The sequence below is a fragment of the Anguilla rostrata genome, chromosome 8 (genome assembly GCF_018555375.3).
Source record: "Anguilla rostrata isolate EN2019 chromosome 8, ASM1855537v3, whole genome shotgun sequence".
Lineage (NCBI taxonomy): Eukaryota > Metazoa > Chordata > Actinopteri > Anguilliformes > Anguillidae > Anguilla > Anguilla rostrata.
The window spans coordinates 25,646,538-25,667,238 of NC_057940.1; the positions used below are offsets into that span (position 1 = coordinate 25,646,538).

The following is a 20,701-nucleotide window of genomic DNA, read 5'->3' on the forward strand; positions in this document are numbered from 1 at the left end:
ACAATATGCCCTCAGTGCACTGTACGCCCTTAACCTTTAAAACTCCCTACCTGATGATATCATGATATCTTTCTAGAGAAAACTGGCACAGCCAGCTACATACCCAGAGATATTAAATCCCAGCGGGCAGAATGGGAGGGGTCTTTTACGCCATCTTAGAGATGTCTGGAATCTACCGGCTTATTTTCCCAGCCAGCACACCTGAATGGAAACACGCCAGAAACGGTAACCTTGGAAACAGTTGGCAGCCCCCCCCCACTAACATTGTGCAGGGTCTCTCCAAAAATGGACGACGATGAAGCGGTAGTAGTTCAGTAGCACAAGAATACAAACAAAAGGTTCTTGCTTTTATTTTTCTGTAATGCGACTGCAAGGTTATATTTTCATCTTGCCGACAAATACAGCACTCTGCCAGATCTACAGTAGAATGCAGCAATTCAGCAAAACGTTAACAGTGTACTGCAATTCAAAGACGAGCCGGGTTAAAAAATGAATAAATAAAAAAAACCACAATGTTCATGTCATTATCACCTCTGGATCGAAGGAGGCCAATTAAAGAGGCTGAGGGAGAATGGCTTTCAGATGGCTCCTGGGAAATGAGTTTTTGCTCAAACACAGTGCAGAGCACTGACCTTTTTCTGAATAGTTTCATCTGAATGAATTCAGTGTAATTGAACTTGGGAGCAATTTAAAGAACGAAAGCAAAGGAGACACTGTGAAGTGCCGTTTGAAGGATGAACGCGGGAGAGCTCAAATTCTTCCCAGTGTAGATCTCGCTAATCTTTTAATGCAGATTCTTACCCCACATTGTCCTTCAAGAGCTTCCTGGTGCTAGCGTTTCTCTCGATCTGTGAGAAAAAAAAGTGCTTCCAGTAAAGATGCACACGCGATTCTTTACATTTTATTTTATTTTTGGAGTGATACATCTACATAAATCAGAATTTATAGAGGCTTTGCAATACAATTACTTAACAAAAAGTGTTTTGCCCCTCCCTCCCTCCCACCCCGTCCCCACAAATGTCTTCCATGTTTTTACAGCTATTCAGGAATTCTTAATAAACTATATTTCTGTACATTCTGCAGGATATGTTTATAAACTTTGACAGAAGTCAGAAACGAGCCCTCAGCAGGGCTTGGATCATTTAAATTAAAAGTGAAAGACAAAAAAAAAATAAAAAAATTTTAATTTTGCAGAGCCTCTTCAGAAGGTACAAGAGAAAACACGCTGCAAAGCCAAACCCAGATTTAAAAAAAAAAAAAAAAGTGTCTGAACTGCAACGTGATCCTCCAATCAGATCGCTCCAAAACAGGGCCCTAGTTTAACTTCTTAAAGCACACCCCAGGAGGCAGTGCACCCGAGATGGGATCATATAAAAGAACGCATGCAACCCCTATAACGTTCTCTCCATCTTTTCAATTAGTCCAATCTGGAGTGCACATACAAGCCTTTCCTGCTGTTGGGAAGTTCTGCAAGTGGCATAATGGCACATTGTCTGAATGGAAACAGATATGATAATCAAATAGGAGACCCCAAGGACAGGAAAGCCTTCACAGAGCCCATCCTCTGAAAGAAGTCTAACTAGAAGTCCAGCTGGTCAGGAACACCTGGATGCAATGACTGGACTTTGCACACAAATTGCCACTCACCCCAGTACTTCTAGAACTTCACTACCATGAAGAATTTTTTTTTCCAACAATTGCAGAAGATTTGGTTTTCAAATTTGTTGGCAAAAGCAGTATTAGTACCAATTTTGGACAAGTTAAATGACCTGTTTCTGGGTAGGGGAAACGTTCAAGATTACCTGGGGAAAATCTCATACACCTGGGGGGTTACAAAGTTACAACTTTGACCCGTTTCAAACTGTACCGTGATTGCAGGATCACCTGACAGAACAATCAAAGAAAGTAAAATATGTTCAACAGAATACATTTTTACAAAAGAAGGAACGGAAAATGTCTTAAATCTGACTCGTGGGGTCGGTTCCCCAAACGCCTTCCCATCCCGCGGGGACAAAGCGAACGAGGGGATTCTCCGAGCCGGAAAAACGAGAAGGAGCGAAGCAGCGCTGAACCGCAGAAGAAACGTGCCAAAGCTTTGTTCAGAGCAGGATTGCCGAGAGCAGCTGAAAAGACGAGGGGGAAAAAATATATATCATACAACCCCCGCAGGGTCAGTTCCGTTGGGGCCGAAAGCAGGTTTCGCCTTGAGTCCATTCGCCCCCCGACAGCAAGCTGAAACTGTGGAAATTCGGGGTGGGGGGCGGGGGGGACCAGTTTACCGTCAGGAAGGGTGCCCCGTTTTTCCATCGGCACTCCTGAGGTGTGTCCGTCGTCCCGTCCCGACTAACCGCGATGGCGGACGGCCTTTTTTCACGCGGCCGGCCTCCGTTAAAGCTCACAGTTCACTGGCGTGCGCGTCCCCTTCGAGGAGGACGGCTTTCGCCGAGCGTTCTCTCTCTCGAGAGAGGAAACGCAGCGCGGACTGAAGAGAAACCGATGGGAGGTGAGACTTTGGTTTCTCGCTACCTGAATCAGCAGCCGTAGCACTGTCTTTCTGTAGTGTGTTACAGAATGAAAGAAAAACAACATCGTAAAACAAATGAACAGAAATAAATATACAGGGTGCACTTTTTTTTTAAACCAACCTTTTATTCTAGACACACGTTGTATCTCTTTTCCTTTTCCTGCCGCTGCCCCACCCTGAAGAATTGAAAACATTTTGTCCTCTTCGTTTTGGCATGGGGGATGTCTCTAAGAGGAGACTAGATACTTTGTCATGGTATGCCATTTGGTATGGATTTTTTTTCTCTCAGAATGTGCTTTTAATTAACACAATTTTAACATTCTCTTCATATACCATATTCATCAGATCAGCTTCCACTCTCTTGAAAGTTTTTCGAAGAGGCCGACGTTAAATGTCAACACTAAGTTCCGGAAGCTGACTCCGCATGAAGCAGCTTGTTTTTACCCATCCTTCAACATCTCACTTTGGTTTATCAACACCACAGGCTCCGCCTCCTGCCCGTCATTGGAGCAAACAAATCCGGTGGCAAACACACCTGACACACTCCAGAACGCGATGCCATTGGTGGCCTATCACTTGGACACACCCACCAATGCATGCAAGAGACACCACTCCTCCATTCTGTTTGCCACTGATTCCAATTTCATCACTCACTTTCCACCCACAGAAAATTCCGGGCAGCTGTTCCTAAGGTCGATTGACTTTTATAGGATGCAAAAATAAAAAATATATTTATATATAAATTCTCACATTTAAATAAGGGAACACTCAGAAATATACATATATAAATGTGTCTATACTGAACACAAGGTAGCTGCAAGAAACTCTTCATTCACTTGCCACCGTTACTGAACCAATACCCATTACTTCATCGAAGGCTGAACAGATTGGCCTGGAGGTAAAAGGATTTTCCAATACGACATTCACAATCAATTTCCCTTCAGCATTTCCCCTCCAATTATCCCTTGGATTTTGAGTAGACACACAGGAGTATATGTATTCACATACATATGTGTATATAAGAATGTATGAATGTGTCAAACGTATACACGTAAATGTGTGTACTCTCCCACACATACATACATATATTCAGTCAAATGTTCCCTCGCCGAGCACATGAAAGACAACACTAGAATTTAGATGAACTAGAACTCCTGAATAATAAAAAAGTTGTCCTTAATTTTACCTCATACGTCAACTCAAAATTTACAAAATGTTCTTCTTTTAAATATATTTTTTTTAAATCAACGTTTACTGTGGCCATGGCTAAGCTTGCCCACAATTATGTATATCTTAAACAGTTTTCATTAAATTTCTTTTTTAGCTATCACATATATCTAACACACTTCATTTAATAAATAAAATCGTGACTCGTTTTGTGTACAGTCGCAGAATCTCGTATTGCCGTCGATGTGGTTTGTTTTCTCCGCCTGTCCTGTGCTCCTTCACTGCAGCAAGAGGCCGGAGGAGACGCCTTTCAGAGAAGGCATAAGAGAGGGAGAGGGAAAGAGAGAGAGAGAAAGAAAGAGAGGTAAGGAGGGAGAGAGACATACAGAGAGAGAGAAAGAGAGATAGAGAGAGAAGGAGGGAGAGAGACATACAGAGAGAGAGAGAGATAGAGAGAGGAGGGAGAGAGACATACAGAGAGAGAGAGATAGAGAGAAAGAGAGAGAGAGAGAGAGAGAGGGAGAGAGAGAGATAGAGAGAAAGAGAGAGAGAGAGAGAGTGAGGGAGAGAGATGTACAGAGAGACAGAGAGAGATAGAGGCGTGTTTGGGTGTTGGGGGGGGGGACGCGCTGGCGAGGCAGCGTTACTGCGCGGGGGCGTCCGTGCCGTTCTTGTCGGGGGAGTTGGCGGCGTTGATGGCGTTGAGCGTGGCTCCGTCCGGCTGCTGGCCGTCCTTGCGGGGGGGCATGCGCTCGTTGATGCGGTCCAGCCCGCGCGCCTCCTCGAAGCTGCGGATCTTGTGCTGGGGAGAGAAGCCTTGGATGGCTGCCAGGGAGTCCCCGGAAAGAGAGAAAGACAGAGAGAGAATGAGAGCGAAAGAGAACGATAAGTAAGGCGAGGTACCACGTGTGGGCGTGCTCACAATGTACGATTCTCAGTGATGGCTTCCCCATGAAGAGCTTCAGGTAGAAACTGCACTGCAAACTGCACTAAGCTACAGAGCTACTTTTCACTTGGTAACGTGTCTGCCTTAGGATCTTTCAAAACCCAACAAACAGTTGTTCATGGTTCAATGGCAACTTTGTTCTCAAAATGTATTTCTGATAAACTCCCTTCCCAGTAACACAGACGCTTAACCTCCACGCAGAAACGGTACAGACACACTGCCCTGGGTCAGGGGCTACGCTGTCCTGATATTCAGTTGTAACATTTGTAACACAGAGCATCACATTTTTACGGTCAAGCATTTGAAACAGGCGGAACACGACTCACAGGATAAGGAAGTTGGGCCAGAGTGTTGTGTGGCATCATGTATTGAACACAAGTGAGAGCAAAAATACTAGTCAGTATATACTTCAAGACAAAACAAATATTCAATCAACACTAATTTGTTTAACGCACAGACGAGCACTGTGAGCAGCTGCAAACGGAACAGTTGAGAAATGGGGTACGACAATCAGAGAATGGCGAGACCAACAGGAAGGCGTGTAACATGGCACAGAGCATTGAGCTGTCCCTGCCGAAGTACTGCAGAGGCTGACATCACGTGATTCGGAGGAGAACACGCGTGTCAGAGCTCACCAAAACCAATAGCAGAAGTAGTGCCAATGAGTGCTGGCACACGATTGGCCAATCCAAAATCGGAAAGAAAAGGTGCATAAAAAACGCACAATATTTTTACAATTTCACAACCCCCACAAATCCAGCCATTTTTATCAAAACAGAAGGGACTGGGCAGGGCGAGTACTTAGAACTTAGTTGGTTGGAACAGCAACACCAACATCACACAGCAACAACACGTGACAACAGCAACACAAGTCAGTCGACATGAGGTGAAGCAACCCAGGCTCTCCGGCTTTAATGTGGGTCCCCAACACGCATCTTCTCATAACCCCAAAAGCCTTTCATAGCATAGTGTGAGCCCTTCCTTTCTTATCAAACAACATCATTCAAATACCTAAACTTACCGAATGGCATTGACTTCTTCATAGCACCTACTGAGGCTGTGACTAGGAGCACTGTTTTGTACTCCAATGATAAAATACCCACTGCATGTCAATATGGGACACTAGGTTACACTAGTGCTTTATCTCAAAGATGTGATTCGAATGTTCTTATCTGAACATTCTAATGCTGATGTAACAATCACTACTGGTGACTGAAAGATGTGGAGCTCTAGAACATTACTCTTCAGAGGGTTACTGACACTGGTCTGTTCAGGAGAAGGAGTTTAGTAATGCCCCGAATGTCAAATGCTCCAGGAGAGCTGTCGAGCGTGAAGGTGAGTCATGAGGGCGGCTGAGGTCGGGTGGAGATGGCGCGTCGGGGGAACATTAAACTCGGTGTGAGCCGTTCGCTTCATTGCCTCACTCAATACCGCTAGCAACACGGTATCTGCCGGCAACACGCGCGGCTAAACGGCAACTTCGGATGCACAGAGAACACAACACGTACACAAGACTTCATGAAGCACCTGGCGCAAAAGCAGGTTACATTAAGCCAAAGTCAGCCAACCTGAGGTGACCGGTCGTGATAACGTTCTCGAAATGAAATTGACTTTCACTGTGCTAGCGCACAGCGCTTTCTTTACAGGGGCAGTCAGGATGATCCTGGTCCCCGTATCGAAGCATGCTGATGGGGTAATCCTGAAACACCCCTGGCTGATCATAGTACGTCCTGTCCAGTAAGGAACAGCCTTGGACTGTACTGTTTTCTAAAGAAAATAAACTAGGACTGAATACAGTATTCCTGCATTGATTAAAAAACCTCATCAAACAGGTCTCAACCACTTTACTCATGATGGCCTCATAACTCAAGTTCAATTACAAGCTTCAATTAGGATTCTTCCTTCATTTATCCATTAATTTCATTTAAGCTCCATCTGTTCTGCAGTAATATTGATCTGCACAAATTGACAGAAAACACTGATTAGTACTAAGAGCCTTGTCTCCAGCATTTTTGCATGTAATATCTCATTTTATTCCAATCTACGTCAGCCAAGCCTGATCACCGAACATCTACAGGGTTACAGTCTGCAGTTCTGCTGCTTGCGTGAGCCCTTGTTATTTGCACTCGAAGCTGTTTGCCAAATGCTGCTTTGGACAAATGAATAAATGTAATGTAAATGTTAAGTATTCTCTAATGATGCAAGCAGCTGCGCGGCAGTCTGAAGAGGGTACAGGATGTACTGAGTGCAGAAACAGGCGGGCCGGGGGGTTTTCCCTGGCTGCGGATCATTTCATCAACACAATTCAAATTCAAATGCAACACACACACAGACACTGCTGAGTTTCAGCGACCGCATCAGTCCGACCAGCCTGCGTAACCAAGCGAACGCGCATGCTTTAAGCAGACAGGTGCTTTTAAAAACGACCAGCAGAACACGACACACACAACACTGAAACACAGTCGCGACCACAACAATAACGACCAATGGAAAACAAGCAAAAAAAAAAAAAGAAAAAAGAAAAAAACGTAACGCATCCCACTCTGTACTACTGCTAGCACTGGACCGTAAAAGACAAGCACAGGCAGGCAAACACAGAAAAACGGTTTATTCTTGCACAACCAGGAGTCCTGCAGCGGCCCTCGGAGTCCCCTCGAACCCGCAGCCGGGGGGGAGGGGGCGGGGGGAAGCGGTAGATCTGGCGCCATGCTCCGCGTTCGCCGCATGCACTCGAAGGGCTCCTGCCAGTTTGTTTGTGTTAAGGCAACAGCTTGATGTCTCATGCAGCAGAGCAGAGCGGTCGCAGGCAGAGCGCTACCCCGTGCGATAAACAAACACGCCGCGCTAAGTGCCCCGCAACGTGACCAGATTTGGGTCTGGCGCGGGTGCCAGAGAGACCTTTTTGGGGGGTTCTTGGCCACCGGCAGGCCGGAGATTAATGGAGGTCTCAGAGTAACTTGTAAGGCTGAGGTGCCAACTTACCAATCATGGTCAACCGACTATGGCAGGTTATAAACGCGTCAGTTCTGAAGAGGGGGCGACTGCTGTTATTTCATCCATTTCTACAAAAGGAATTCCAGACGCGCGGTTTGTGCCAAGCTCTCAGGGTAGCAGTGCCACCCACACGCCTGCTGTGGGGGCCTTCACAAAAGAGTCCTTATAGATAACGACACAGTGAAATTAAAAATAAAAGAACTACAAAACCCATGAGGGACAAATATTTCCAACCAAGCGAAAAACTGCATCAGTTGCTAACTGGGATGATGGAACAGCGCAATACCCTTTTCTTATTAAACCAGCCGTTTCTCATGGTGTGAGACACAGGGAGGGTGAAGCTAGTTCATACTCGACTGGAAAAGGTCTCCATAAAAAAAACGGGTAAAGTTCCAGGGCATTCATAATTCACACAAGACAAAAGAACCAAATAACTTTGTAGGTGACACCAGATTCTTCAGTCTGTAGGGGTGGTACTACTGCAGATCGTGTTTTAGTGCTCGTGAGGAATAAAACGCATGGAACGGCAGGGAATGGTGGTTCAGTCCATTTCTCCCCCGCAGGAAGGCAAACAGAGGTCCTTGTCGTTTTTGCAGTCACTGGTGGTGCAAGAGTAGCCCTTTTCCATACAGCGGCGTCACCACGACCACGTCGAAATCAACACGGGTACACACAGAATATAAAAACAGAGACGAAACGAAGGAAAAGAGCCAAAAAACGAGAATAAAAACAAAGGTTTGTACAGAGACAGGAGGGCCCGCAGCAGGGGTCACATGACACACAACACGGAGAGGGCTTTGTGGCAGAGCCCCGGCATACCTCGTGCTTCCGCTGCTTCTATGGTGGCTGTGTTAGCGTAAGTAGCAGTGCCATGCCCAAAATGAATGGAGAAAGAGTGAGTTCAATTATCAATTAGCAACCACACATCCATACCAATCAACGACACCCCCCCCACCTCTACCCCACTTTCCCCCACATCACATCCCAGAGAAAGACACCCCCGGGAAACAGCAAAGCCAGGGTTCGGCTCTGTTTGCTTAAAGCATACAGATATCTGCATTCAAAACTGAGAGAGATAAACTGTAGTATATGTTAAGGCAAAGAGAGGCATAGCACAAAAGCTGATTGTCTGGAAGCCTGGAAGTCTGGAACAGTGAGTAATTATTGAGCCTTGGATTCTGCAGTGGAGTGGGGGGGGGGGGGGGCATTTAATTAGGGGGGTCTTAAAGGGGGCATCTTCTTCAACGGGACGTGCCTTCGGCCATTTTAGACTGAGAGCGTGAAGCTGTACCCAGCCGTAAAGTCACATGACCACGAGCTTTAAAACGGTTCCACGTCAAGAGGATCCAGTGATCCAGGGTACAATAGGTCAGGTTTGATAGTTTCATTATCAATAGCATTAACGTTGGCATTTTGGGCAGGGAAATCTGACAGAACTGAGCCGACTCACACTACCCCCTGCTGATTTGGAGTGAAGACACTGTTGTTTTCAGGTTACATTTGCAGAATGTTACACAGCACTAATTGAGCGACCTGTATTATTAGGTAAGTTCCACAGGGGGCGCCCTTTGTCCAGGGATGGATGATTGATGAGGAAACTCATGCTCATCCGCAGGGGAGAGCATCAGCAACCAAACCAGAGCTGGAAGACCGAAGCGTGTTTGGAAGTTACAGAAAGTCAGGATAATCGGCCGAGCAGACGCGTGTCAAAGTAGGCCACTGAAAGGAGGCCAGCAGTGCTGCGTTTCCCACAGAGACTCTCATTCTGATTCACGGGGTGAACGTCTGGCAAACACTGCGACAGTATATGAACTTGGCAAGCCGGAGCATCTGAGTGGATGATTAGGGGTCTCATAAAGAATGGCTCATTTCCCATTCTGGGAATGTGGTGGCGTGGAAATTTTCTCAGAATTAGCCCACATACCCAGAAATGTTAGCATTATACAGAATGCGTTTTATTCAAGACTATATTCTAATGACTGAAAACTCAATGTGGTACCATCTGAGGCAGACCAGACCATGGAAAAACAGCACTGAGGTCTGAGAATAAAATGGTGGGCATCTATCTCATAGGAGGTTTGGATAGCATCTCCAGCCCGCTCCTGGGGGTTATGGATTAAAGTTGAGCGTTGACCCAGCCTTGCTGAAGGATAGGACGCCGTAGATGAAGCGCCTCCTTAAAGGTCACGGCGAGCGGGTATTCCAAATACCCCGTTGCCTCCTTTCGCCACAGCCATCAGAAAATTCCGCCCCCTGTGCAGCAGAACTTTCCAGAAAAAGGCAAATGTGTGACCATTATGCACTACGGTCTGAACGGGCCAAACGGTTTGAAGGGGAACGTCTGCGTCACTCGCGCCAGGGGGGTCGCGCCCAGCGATGGCGTGCATGGCGAAAGACCGCCGCGGACTCCCCGCCTCCAGCGTGCCGCGCCTTTAAAGCCCAGCCCGGCTGCGGCGGATTAATCGGCTCAGTGGATGGGGGATTAAAATGGCGCTCTCTGTGGGGGAAACGCTGACCGCGTTAGCATAAGGACGGTGTTAGTGAGCAGAGGGCGGGAAGCGAGCGGCTGGCGAGCGTGAGCCAGAGAGGGCGAGCCTGCCTAGACTGCATAGATCTGTGCTGAAAACCCAAAGCCAGTGCCAGGCACACCGCAAGGGCGCCATTTTGGCTCTGAAGCCAAATGAGTTTCACGTATCATGCACAGCATTAATGAATTTCAAAATGTCAAACATGCTATCAGTCTAGACTGTTTTTATTAGTTCCCTAACAATGCAAGAGGAGGAACTTAAAACTTTTCCCAGGAAGTTCACATGAATTGGTAAACTATCAACAACCACACGGCGGGCGCCTTCTCTTTATGGTCCTCTCCTCGAGGAGCTAAGGGCCCTGGCTGGCAGCCCGCTAGTAATGCTAACCCGCTAACATTTCATTCCTCCTCTGGCAGGCAGGAGGTGCCTGCGCCTGCCTTCTTAAGGCGGGGCTGATGGAATTACGCGGGCCGACAGAGGCTTACCCGTTGCATCAGCCGGGGAGGTCAAGAGGGACTTTTGGGGTGAAAAACACGGGCCAGGACCGCGGGTGAATAAATAACCCGCTGGGCCCCGGAGCGTTAAACTCCAGAAACACAGCGAGCGTTGGCAAGGGCTGGCAGTCCTCAGCCGTGACAGCTGGCACACACGCATAAGCACACACTAGTGCGGAGCCCGTGACTTCTCAAGGTGAGAACCACCCACTGAAGAGAACTGGCATCGAATGCCCATAATTAAGGAAGTATTTATTTGCTGCGCACTTCCCAGTTCACAGAATGAGGTAATGCTGGGCTTTATGTTCGGCGTATGCTGAGCGTATGTAGCGTCGGTGGGCGGGGCTGACGGAGCCCTCACGCCGGGGCAGCGTAGCGCCAGCGGACAGAGCGCGAGCAGTGGAGTGGGGGGCGGGGCCACGGGCGGGGTCACTCACCACTCTGCAGCGTCTGCCGCCCGCCGGACAGCACTCCCAGGGGCAGGGTGCCTGTGGGGGTGAGCCCCTTCAGCTGCAGCACGCTCTCGCTCTCCTCTCTGCAGGGACACACACAGGCACGCGCATACGTACACGCAAACACACACACACACACACACACATACACACAAACATGTACAAGCACACGCACACACACATATATATACACATACACACACACACACACATGCACATGAGTACTATCCAGACCTATGCCACAACCTCAGTTCATCTGAGCTAATGCAACAGCATCCTAATCCTGGGTATAGCAGACAACTAGGGAGACACGCACAAACCACATCTCCCAGCACACCTCCTTCAACGGGGCAGTCGCAGTGTCATTAATCTGGAATAATGCTGAACACAATTACCCCACCAGCCGTGTCACCAGTCATTGATACCGGCTTGTTTTTGTCTAATGGACTCTTGCCTCTCGCGAGGGGAGGGTAATTGTGCGGCGCGCAGCTTTTATTGATTTAAAATGCAAAAAAAATACATCCTTCAACTCTCTATCCCATTGGACAACTACAAGTGTCCCCTTTAACACTGTGAGAGTTGAAGCGGCTGCTTCGAGGCTCACCTGAGCACGGAGAAGACTCGGGCCATCTTCCCGATGGCGCGGATCTTGTTCCGGATCACCTCCTTCCGCACTGCCGGGGCTCCACCTGTCGGGAAAAGACAGCGCTCCAGCTTGATCCGGTTTCATCACCCCGGTGACCTGCTAAACGCATTTCTGGAGGAATTCCATTTGAGTGCAATCTTATGTATGCTTTCTTGGAACACATCTTTGACCTGATTATTTTTAAACCAAAAAAAATAAATAGAATTCTGCTCCCTTCCACATTCCACGGGCCACCCTGAAGCTGGCTGAACTGCTGCCACACGACGGGCGGCTTCCGCCCGAAATAGACGGCGGGCTACGGGAGCTTTCAGAAGCCGCCGTCTCCAGGGAGAGCCTGGAGATCTCCTAGGTGAAACTCTGAGGCCTACAAACACGCATGAGGAACTGTGTCAGGTTGACCAGAAACCATGCTCCGCTTTTAATGAGGCTAAATCAAAACTCCCAGAATGCTTTGCTTCCACAGTAAGCCAGGGGGGGAAGCAAGCTGCGGTTTAGGAAAGGAAGACTGACTCCATGGCCCATCTGTCACCTTCTGGTCCCCCAGAGAGGATGCCCATACCACCTCCACCACACAACATGTGACGTAATCCACATATTCCAACTCAAGGAGACTTGGGACCATTTTTAAACGCTTCTTTTGAAAAGGTACACTCCTTGTAAAATGAGGAGCACTGTAAGCCCAGGGGAATGTGCATCACCTTTAAAAAAAAAAACGAAATTTGAAAAACGAAAATCTACTGTTAATTAAAACTGCACGTTTCTGCTATTATGAGACACTGTGCAAGAGTCACAACTTCAGAATTATCAGAGCATGAAATCCGACAGATGTTGGATAGACCCGTTTGAATCTGAAAAACACGGGGGCTGTTCAGCCAGTGTCTGTTTGCTTCCTTAAAGCCTTATCAAGAGAAAAAGGAAGACGAGCCTAAACTGCCAGTTTCTCTGCGGCATATCTTCAAACTGTGCTATTGTTAGAGGTCAGAGGTCACAGTGCTCGCTCACAAAAAGACTACAATGGGAGCACTCACAGTGTGTGTGAGTATGCACACGTGCATTTCCTCACTCCTAGAAGAGACTGCCCTCTTTTCAGCCACTGTTGGCTTGTTGAACTCAGATTGACAGCCCAACACAAATAGGCTACACAGACAGTGCACTTACATTCAATATCAGTACCATTAAATAAATACACAGAGCAGTGCTGAGGTTTAGCCAAAGTGGGACCTGACAGAAGCCAGTGAAGAGTTTCTCCCGCTGATTGGCAGGAGTGCTGCTCTGAGCAGTGTGGAGGGGAGATGGGGAGGTTCTGATTGCCCCCCACTTTCACCAATCTGCACTTGATCTCTGTCTGCGTGTCTGATTCTCATGCGCTTCCCCAAAGGCAAATACGACAATCAGAAACAGGAGACGGCCCATGACTAAGAGCCGGTGAGGGGGGAGACAGTGGGGCAGGGGTCTACTGTGCACTGTTTTACAAAGAGGGGCTGTCGCTCCTGGAATCTGTTAGCCTCCAGGCTAGCTAACGGGGAGAGGGGTGCGGGGCCGTCCTCTTACCTTCACACGTGTCGTCTCCCTCGGACATGAGCTCATCATCGGAGCAGATGTTCAGCACGTTGACCAGCATCTCCGTCACTGCGAGCAAACACAGCCAGAGCCCAAGTTGGCACAACTTTGCCCTGTCCTTCAGCATTACAGGCCAGGCTCCCCATGCATAGTGAAATTCATGTGTATATATGCTCTGCTAGAACGGTCAAGCTAAATGAACACTACGTGCATTGCTTGTCTGAGACAAGGTATTCTTTTTCATTCATTTTACCACATAAGAATAAGGCCATTCTGGCTGGCCTATCCTAAATTATCGCAAAAACGAAAGAGAGTCTGAGCGGAAAGGCCCCAGAATGCATCGCTCTTACCTTTCTCCCCCACGAAAGGCAGGGACCACGTGAAGACGTCCATGAAGTTGGGCAGCCAGTACGGGTGGGGGGAGCAGTTGAACTGCCGGATGTTCATAACGTTGTTCTCGTACTTCAGCACGGCGGCTGCAGAGAGAGAGAGAGAGAGAGAGGGAGAGGGAGAGAAAGAGCGCTGAGCCTTCGCAGAGCGTGGGAGTCCTCAAGAGCTCCGTGCCCACGTCCAGCCTTTCGAGACTCAATTATCCCAGCCTCCTTCCTCCCAGATATTCACGGCCACAGGACAATGCCAGGTTGTTAGGAAACTGTTCTAATGAATGCTTCATTTACATAAGATTACCAACGACACGAGCACCAAAGAAATTTCGACCCTTCAGGTCTCCAGGCAACAGCTGATGAGAAGTCCTCAGAGAGACACACAGGAAGAAGTGGTCCAGCACACAGGTGCGTTAATGCCTCGAAGCAGAGGGCAGGGGGGCATTGGCAGGTTTAAGGGTGGGTAAAGCAGGAATGGTTAAGTTAGGGTAACGCAGAGGTAGGGTGGGGAAGCAGTAGGGAGGCAGCACTGAACAGGTAGGGTTAAGGGAGGGTTGAGCAGGTGGGATTAAGGTTGGGTAATGCATTGGTAGGGTGGGGGAGCAGTAGTTAGGCTGCTCTGAGCAGGTGGGGTTAAGGCTGGGCGGAGGTGACAGGCTGGTTAGCTCAGGCGTGTTATGAAAGCTGACCTGTGTTTGCGGGCGGGCAGGCAGTTCCCACACCCAGAGCCCAGAGCTACTATACAGCCAAGAAAGCATCACTCACAGGGAGAGTCTACACTGCCAAACAATATACCATTTTCCCCATCACACTAATAAAGACAGACAAATCCAGAAAAAAACCCAGGGTTCTCATTCTCCTCCTCTCCCTTTCTCACACACACACACACACACACACACACACACACCAACCTTTGTTGTTGTAGACATCTAGGTAGTTTGGTGCTGAGAAGATTGTGATTAATGAGGGGAAACCTGTGGTCTGGCTTTTCCTGTACATTCGGTACCTGCGTGGGGAAGGCAAGATGAGAAAAGGTCAGCTGGACCCCAGCAGCATTCTGGTAATTCCCTCAGCAAGTGGAACTCAAACTCCCAGAGTGCACTGGGCTCTGCTTCTCCAAGCCACTGTGAACCCAAGGTAAGTGTGACTAAAACTGAGACACCCCAAACACTGTCAAACCATTTTTTATAAGTACATGTACACACGTACATCATTTACAAATAATATCATGGGCCAATACGGGATGATTTGGTATTGGTCATTTAAACTCCACATTTACTGTATACTTAAGATAGCATTTACATTTTAACCAATCAGCAGTGAAGCGGTGCACGCCAATCAGGAGTGGGTTTGAAGTGAATATCCATACAGAACAGACACACCGTTTCAGACCTCCAACGCTTGCCTTTAGAAACGATACACTTTAAATCAAAAGGAAATGTTCCCGTTTTCAAAGTAAGCACACATCTTTATCTAGTGGCTTAATGAGCACTTAACAGCCAAGAAAAATCGTGACTGAAGTGGGATTCGAAGGAAGCGGAGGTAGTGAAAAGCAAAAAAAAAAGGTGTTATGAAAAGGATAAACAGAAGAGCTGTCACTCACCCGGCGTCCTGAGCTTCGTGAGCTCTTATTACAGACAGCAGATTATTGTTGAGCAAGAAGTCGCAGATCGCTGGGTAACTGCAGGGAAAGAGGAAGAGCTGGATTAGAGGGGCAGACTGGGCAGGAGGGAGGCCTGGGCTTTCTCTTCACCAGTCCGCCATTTTACTCACTCCCGCCTGCTACGAAGAACATAACAAGGATCCTTTAGGACACAAGCGCCAGTTAATAGGGGTTTATCCCCCCTTGCTGATCTCTGCTTTTTGAAATGTTTTTATTTTCCTTTTCTGCCTCTCGGCCCTTGAGGCAGGGCTTAATGGTGGAGTGATCGAGGAGGCAGTGCTGGGCTAATGCCCGGGTTCGAGGGGGGGAGCTTCGGCAGAGAGCCCCTGATGAGGCTGCTAGCAATTTGGGCCTTATGCACCCCACTAGCCCCCCGCCCCCCCGCCCCCACACGCACATACAACTCTCGAGACCAGGCCCCGGCAATTTGCAGTCCACCTGAGATTGGTTAAGGTGGCGCAAATTAGCGGCAGCTGGACGAGTGCTCTGCGGGTGCGGCGACCCGGCTCGTCAGCGGGATTTCCCAGACTCTTAACGAGCCGCCTTAAGTGGAGAGGGTTTCCAGGGCCGAGGGCCTCCCAGCTGCGCGCAACGAGGGCAGAGTGCTCCACGCTTAATCGCGCTACGCGCTACAGCGCTAACACAGCGAGCGCTGCAGCTCAGCCTTCTGCCGTTCAGCCTGCCAATCCACTTCATTTCAGCGGCTGAAGGATGCCGATAATGTTCAACGAGCAATTTTCAATACATTGATTAGCCAATTCATGCAGTTAATTGACTTGAACAAACTGAGATGGGATTGGCACAAACACAACTGCGCTGCCAATGAATATCTGCAGGGAAAGGTACAGTCGCTTGAGAGCAGTCAGGGTGTAATGCTATTTCAAACAGCGCCCCCTAGCGTAGGTGTCCACCCCAGCGGCAGCCCCGCACCTGTAGAAATAGGAGCAGCCTCTGACGGAGTTGTGGTTGAAGTGCTCTGCCGTCTTCTCGCTCCCGTAGTCCTCCCCGGGGTCGGACCACAGCAGGTCGCACATGGGCCCGAACGCGGGCGGCTCCTTGAACCTGTCTAACTGCGGAGCGCAGGGGCACAGCACAGCACAGCCCAGCTCAGCAGTCAACCTCAGCACAGGCCCCTCCACACAACACGTCAGCATGCAAACAGCAGCAGCCTAAAAACACTGCATCACAGATACACAACTACTAGCCTACACTGAACATGCCAGTTAATCTGTCACACATACCTAAAACCCAGCAATTCATTTTGTCCCCTATAAGGGGACATGAGCCTCTGGTCCTAATCTCAAGAACCATATTCTACCATGCTGAAACTAACACTGCATGAGCCATTTAATTAAAATTAAATAAAACATATTTAAAAAAATATTTTCACTGCAACATGTTTTTTGTCATCCAAGACACTTGCCCACACAGCCTATTGCACGTCTTTAAAGATTGCAGAGGGAGAAAAAAAACGACTACCCTTTCAAGTCTGTCAGCTACTTCTCGAGTACGTGTCAATTCAGGACAGAAGGAAGAAGCCTATTACAGACCCGCACACCATTTGAGCCAATACAGTAATAACTAAGCCATCTCAGGGCCAGTTCACAGGATTTAACCATTAACACTTAACTCTAATCTGCTCGGCGCAGAGAAAATCTCCTCTAATGGAGCAGCTGCAGGGACAGCGCAATAGTAAACACTCACTGCCTTTTCACGCCTTTTCAATGAGAAAAGGTTTATAAATCAGACCTGGACTATTTCATTAAAAGCGAAGACCCGATAAATATTAGACGCAAACATGATGCACACACCTTTACACAAAGTATTTTCAGGATAATTATCATGTACATATTTTACATGCAATACATAATGTATATGTATGCAGCAATTGACATGCCATGACTGGTAAGGACACTGCGCAGCTCTTCCAGGGTAAAAGGCGGTCGGTCCGTGTGTCGGACAGAGCGCGCGCTACGCTCACGCAGAAGGGAAATGACATCGGCGCGGAGGGGGAGGGGGAGGGGACACTCACCTTGCGGATGTCGTCGAGGCAGTTGATCTCCGGCGACAGGCCGCCGTGCACGCACAGGAACTGCTGGTTGAGGAGGGCGGCGAGGGGCAGGCAGTCGAAGGCCTCCATGCAGGCGTCGTACACCCGCTCCGAGTACTTGATCTTACCTGCGGGGCGAAACGCCTTTGACTACACAGAGGTAGAAAAGGGGCCACAGTCTGTCAGGGGCCACCGCCCAGCATTTTAAATAAAGGGATTAAATAACGAGACATCTGATTTTTATTAATGCAATGAAGGGATACGTTTATTTAATAAGACCAGAAGGAAGTAAAGCAGCCCATTTATTAATCACTGTATTTCCTGTAGTATCCGTAACCCGGGCCCATAAAAGGCTGATGATGGAGAAGTGGCTTTCCCCGGCAATACGGAGACTAATTGGGACGGTGGGAGGAATTTGGCTTAGTGGGAGGCAGGCCAAATTGGACCGACTGAATATAAATGACCTTTTGAAGTAATGAGGGGTCGACTCCCCGATTCATTCATCACGCTCTCTCGTATGAGGAAACGGCAATCTAAATTAAATTTAAGGCAGGAAACATAATGTACCGAATGAAACTTCGACCGGTGCTGCGTTATTCTGGTCTGGCGCTTTGAGAATTCAGGGCAAAGAATGATGACGAGCCCAAGAGATGGCAACTGTATGAGATCCAGTCACGGTGTATTTGCAGTGATATGCTGTAAAGGGTAGAGGCGTCTGCTTTGCTTGTTTTCCAGGATTAGATTTGAATTAATATGAGCATTCCCCACTTGGGAACTGAATTTGCGGAGAGCATCGAGTTTCTGAAGCGGGGCCCTTCGGTTTGACGTGGCCAAACAGCCACGCGGCTTCATGTTACAAACACAGCCGGCAAACTATTTTCATTTTGGGTGTCGAATGACCTACAAGCAGGGGGTGAAAATGCCAACCCCCCCCCCCCCCAGACCAACAAGTAAAAAGATGAAGAAAAATCAGGGATCCCTTCCATCAGATTTAATTTATTACATCCCTTTGGTACTTTTCATTCTGTCCACAATACATTCCATCCATCGCTAACATTCATTCGCTGAGCGGGCTCTCCGATGATTTCCTCATAGGAGATTAGACTCTAATAGGGCACGTACTGCTTTAGAACTCCCTCTGGAGCCAGACAGCGAATGCATTCAGCGGGCTGAATTACGAACATTCACTGGAACACAAAACACATTAAAGCGCTTCTCTGGCGTATCGATAATACCGCGGCACAAAGGCTTGCCAATGCCTCAGCCTTGCCTTCATTTGTTTCCGGCTGTAACCTTGACAGCCTTCCCGCTCGCTGCCCATTGGTGCAGCAGGAGAGAGAGGCTCCCTCTGATTTGTCGAGCTGCCCAATCTGTTGTTGTGCAAACCGAGTTAATTTTCCCCCGGGGCTCTGTGTTACGGTCAAGCTAGGCGAGACGGCTCAGGACAAGGGGCGGAGTCTGATCATACACTTGTGTGTGCAGAAGGGGAGGGGGGGTTTCCCCCAAATCAGAAAAGATATAATCACTGAGGCTGTTTGTGCAAATGTGTGCTGGGTAAATAACAACAACAACAACAAACAAAAAAAACTCTTGAGCTGAGCCGAAGGGTTCAAAATACCCGATGGTCATGTGACCCGCGGCGGGCTGTGTGTGAGCGTTAATATCCTCCTGGCAGATGGGTCAGATGGATCAGCTTCACAAGCACAACTACAGGTCAAAAGGGCAAAGTGCAAAAAGCAGAGCCCGCAGGCTCTGCCAGCTCAACCGCACTTAATGGCTGATTATGGGCTTTAACTGCGAGAACAGAAACGGCAACAAAAACACTGCTCAAAAACAGAAAGCTCTCCGCGCTTTTCACCTCAGTGAACTCGCCTTCGTCTCCTATTAACCGCACAGTAAATTAATCTCTTCAACTCGGCTAAACTGAGGAAGAGCAGGACGCAGGAGTTCTTGCACTTTTCGTTCACTGTACGTTTTTAACGGAACCTTGATGTTTCACAGCTCGAACCTCCAACCAAGCCCAGTTTCACTTATTCTGCAACCTGTTTACCTGAGTCAACTCACACAGAGAAACACAATTCAGATGGTTTTGCTTAAATGGTCTTTGTGCATGTTAATGACTGTTTTCTTTAGACACGCATTTACATAAAACTACGCTCCATAATATTTTTTATGAAGAAAGGGTATATTTAGCTCACATACAATACTGTCCCACCTGTCAAAAATGCACTTCCCCGCTTTTCATTATGTGTTTTACACCTGCCCATCTCAGGGCAGATTACTCTACACCCAATAATCCATGCAATGGCCTGACCCAGACATCTGACTCTATTAATGAACCGTCACCACTAAAAAAAAAATTCTTTAAAAAATGTTCTGTAATTATTTGCTTTTCTTTTTCTGTCCTGCATAATAAATAAGCTGGTAAAAGGCCTTTTAGTTTGGCCAAAAAGATACACAAATTTCAGTAACTTTGTTGCTGCCAAATCACAAAATGGAAGTTGGTTTATTTTTCAAACTTTCAGCACTTTCATAGCAGTGACCATTCTGGCCACAAGTTTAGAACAAGTTGGCAAGGCAGCATTCTAATTTTCATTCTTAAAAACAAGCGATATTGAAATGAGATTTGTTAATTTTAGGTTTCAGTTGCGTAGACTGAACTGACATATGGCCACTACATTTGGATGCAAAACCCCACTGTGGTTTGTCCATTACAAATCCCCATTCTTAACATCTGATGTGAGAAAAACTGCTTCACCATGCACAAGTATTTCACTGTATTTCAGTCAAAGCAGTTTCAAAAACAAGCAGTTATGCATATGTTAAAAAAACGTATTTTTTATTTATTTATTTTCACAAATAAAATTAGCTTGTTCAATTCATTTGAATGGTTGCCGCCATCTATAATATTCTGCGCATAAGAATAAAGTGGTCTGAACAGGCGCTGTTTTAGCAAACACACTGCAGTGCTCCTATTTTTGAGCAGCAGTTGAGAGCATTTCTGCAGCTGTCTGTGAAACGCAAGCCGGGATGCTTGGGATGGGGATTGGGGAGAGTGCCCCCTCTCCCTCCCCCTCCCCCTCCCCCTCTCTGGACAGGCTGCGGTCTGGTGAGAACGGCGGTGGCATCGCGTCGCCAGGGTAACGGTACGCGTTCTGAGCCCCGGCTCCGCGGCGGCTGGGCTAGCGTGAAATGTTAAACGGCGGGAGGCGGGGGGCGGGGTCTCAGCTGCCAACCCCCTCCCCCCCCCCAAGCCCCAGCGCTGAAACGTGTGTGTGTGTGTAGAAGTCACAG

At 47.9% G+C, this 20,701-nt stretch overlaps 1 protein-coding gene across 3 annotated transcripts in view; it reads right to left on the reverse strand.

Moving 5' to 3' along the window:
* Window positions 1–1,257: 1,257 nt before the first annotated feature.
* The window catches only part of LOC135261242 (serine/threonine-protein phosphatase 2B catalytic subunit gamma isoform-like), a 47,710-nt gene continuing 28,266 nt past the window's right edge, over window positions 1,258–20,701 (reverse strand). The window contains exons 5-14 of one of the 3 annotated variants that reach the window (XM_064347335.1): window positions 17,390–17,535; window positions 16,288–16,427; window positions 15,298–15,375; window positions 14,606–14,700; window positions 13,662–13,787; window positions 13,303–13,380; window positions 11,710–11,794; window positions 11,091–11,188; window positions 8,451–8,477; window positions 1,258–4,507 (exon numbers count right to left, since the gene is read on the reverse strand). In XM_064347335.1, coding sequence (XP_064203405.1) covers window positions 4,335–4,507; window positions 8,451–8,477; window positions 11,091–11,188; window positions 11,710–11,794; window positions 13,303–13,380; window positions 13,662–13,787; window positions 14,606–14,700; window positions 15,298–15,375; window positions 16,288–16,427; window positions 17,390–17,535 — 1,046 coding nt within the window. In that variant the 3' untranslated portion in view covers window positions 1,258–4,334. Of the gene's footprint in view, window positions 4,517–8,450; window positions 8,478–11,090; window positions 11,189–11,709; window positions 11,795–13,302; window positions 13,381–13,661; window positions 13,788–14,605; window positions 14,701–15,297; window positions 15,376–16,287; window positions 16,428–17,389; window positions 17,536–20,701 lie in introns of all 3 variants that reach the window. The other 2 variants (XM_064347334.1, XM_064347336.1) reach the window with 2 other exon arrangements.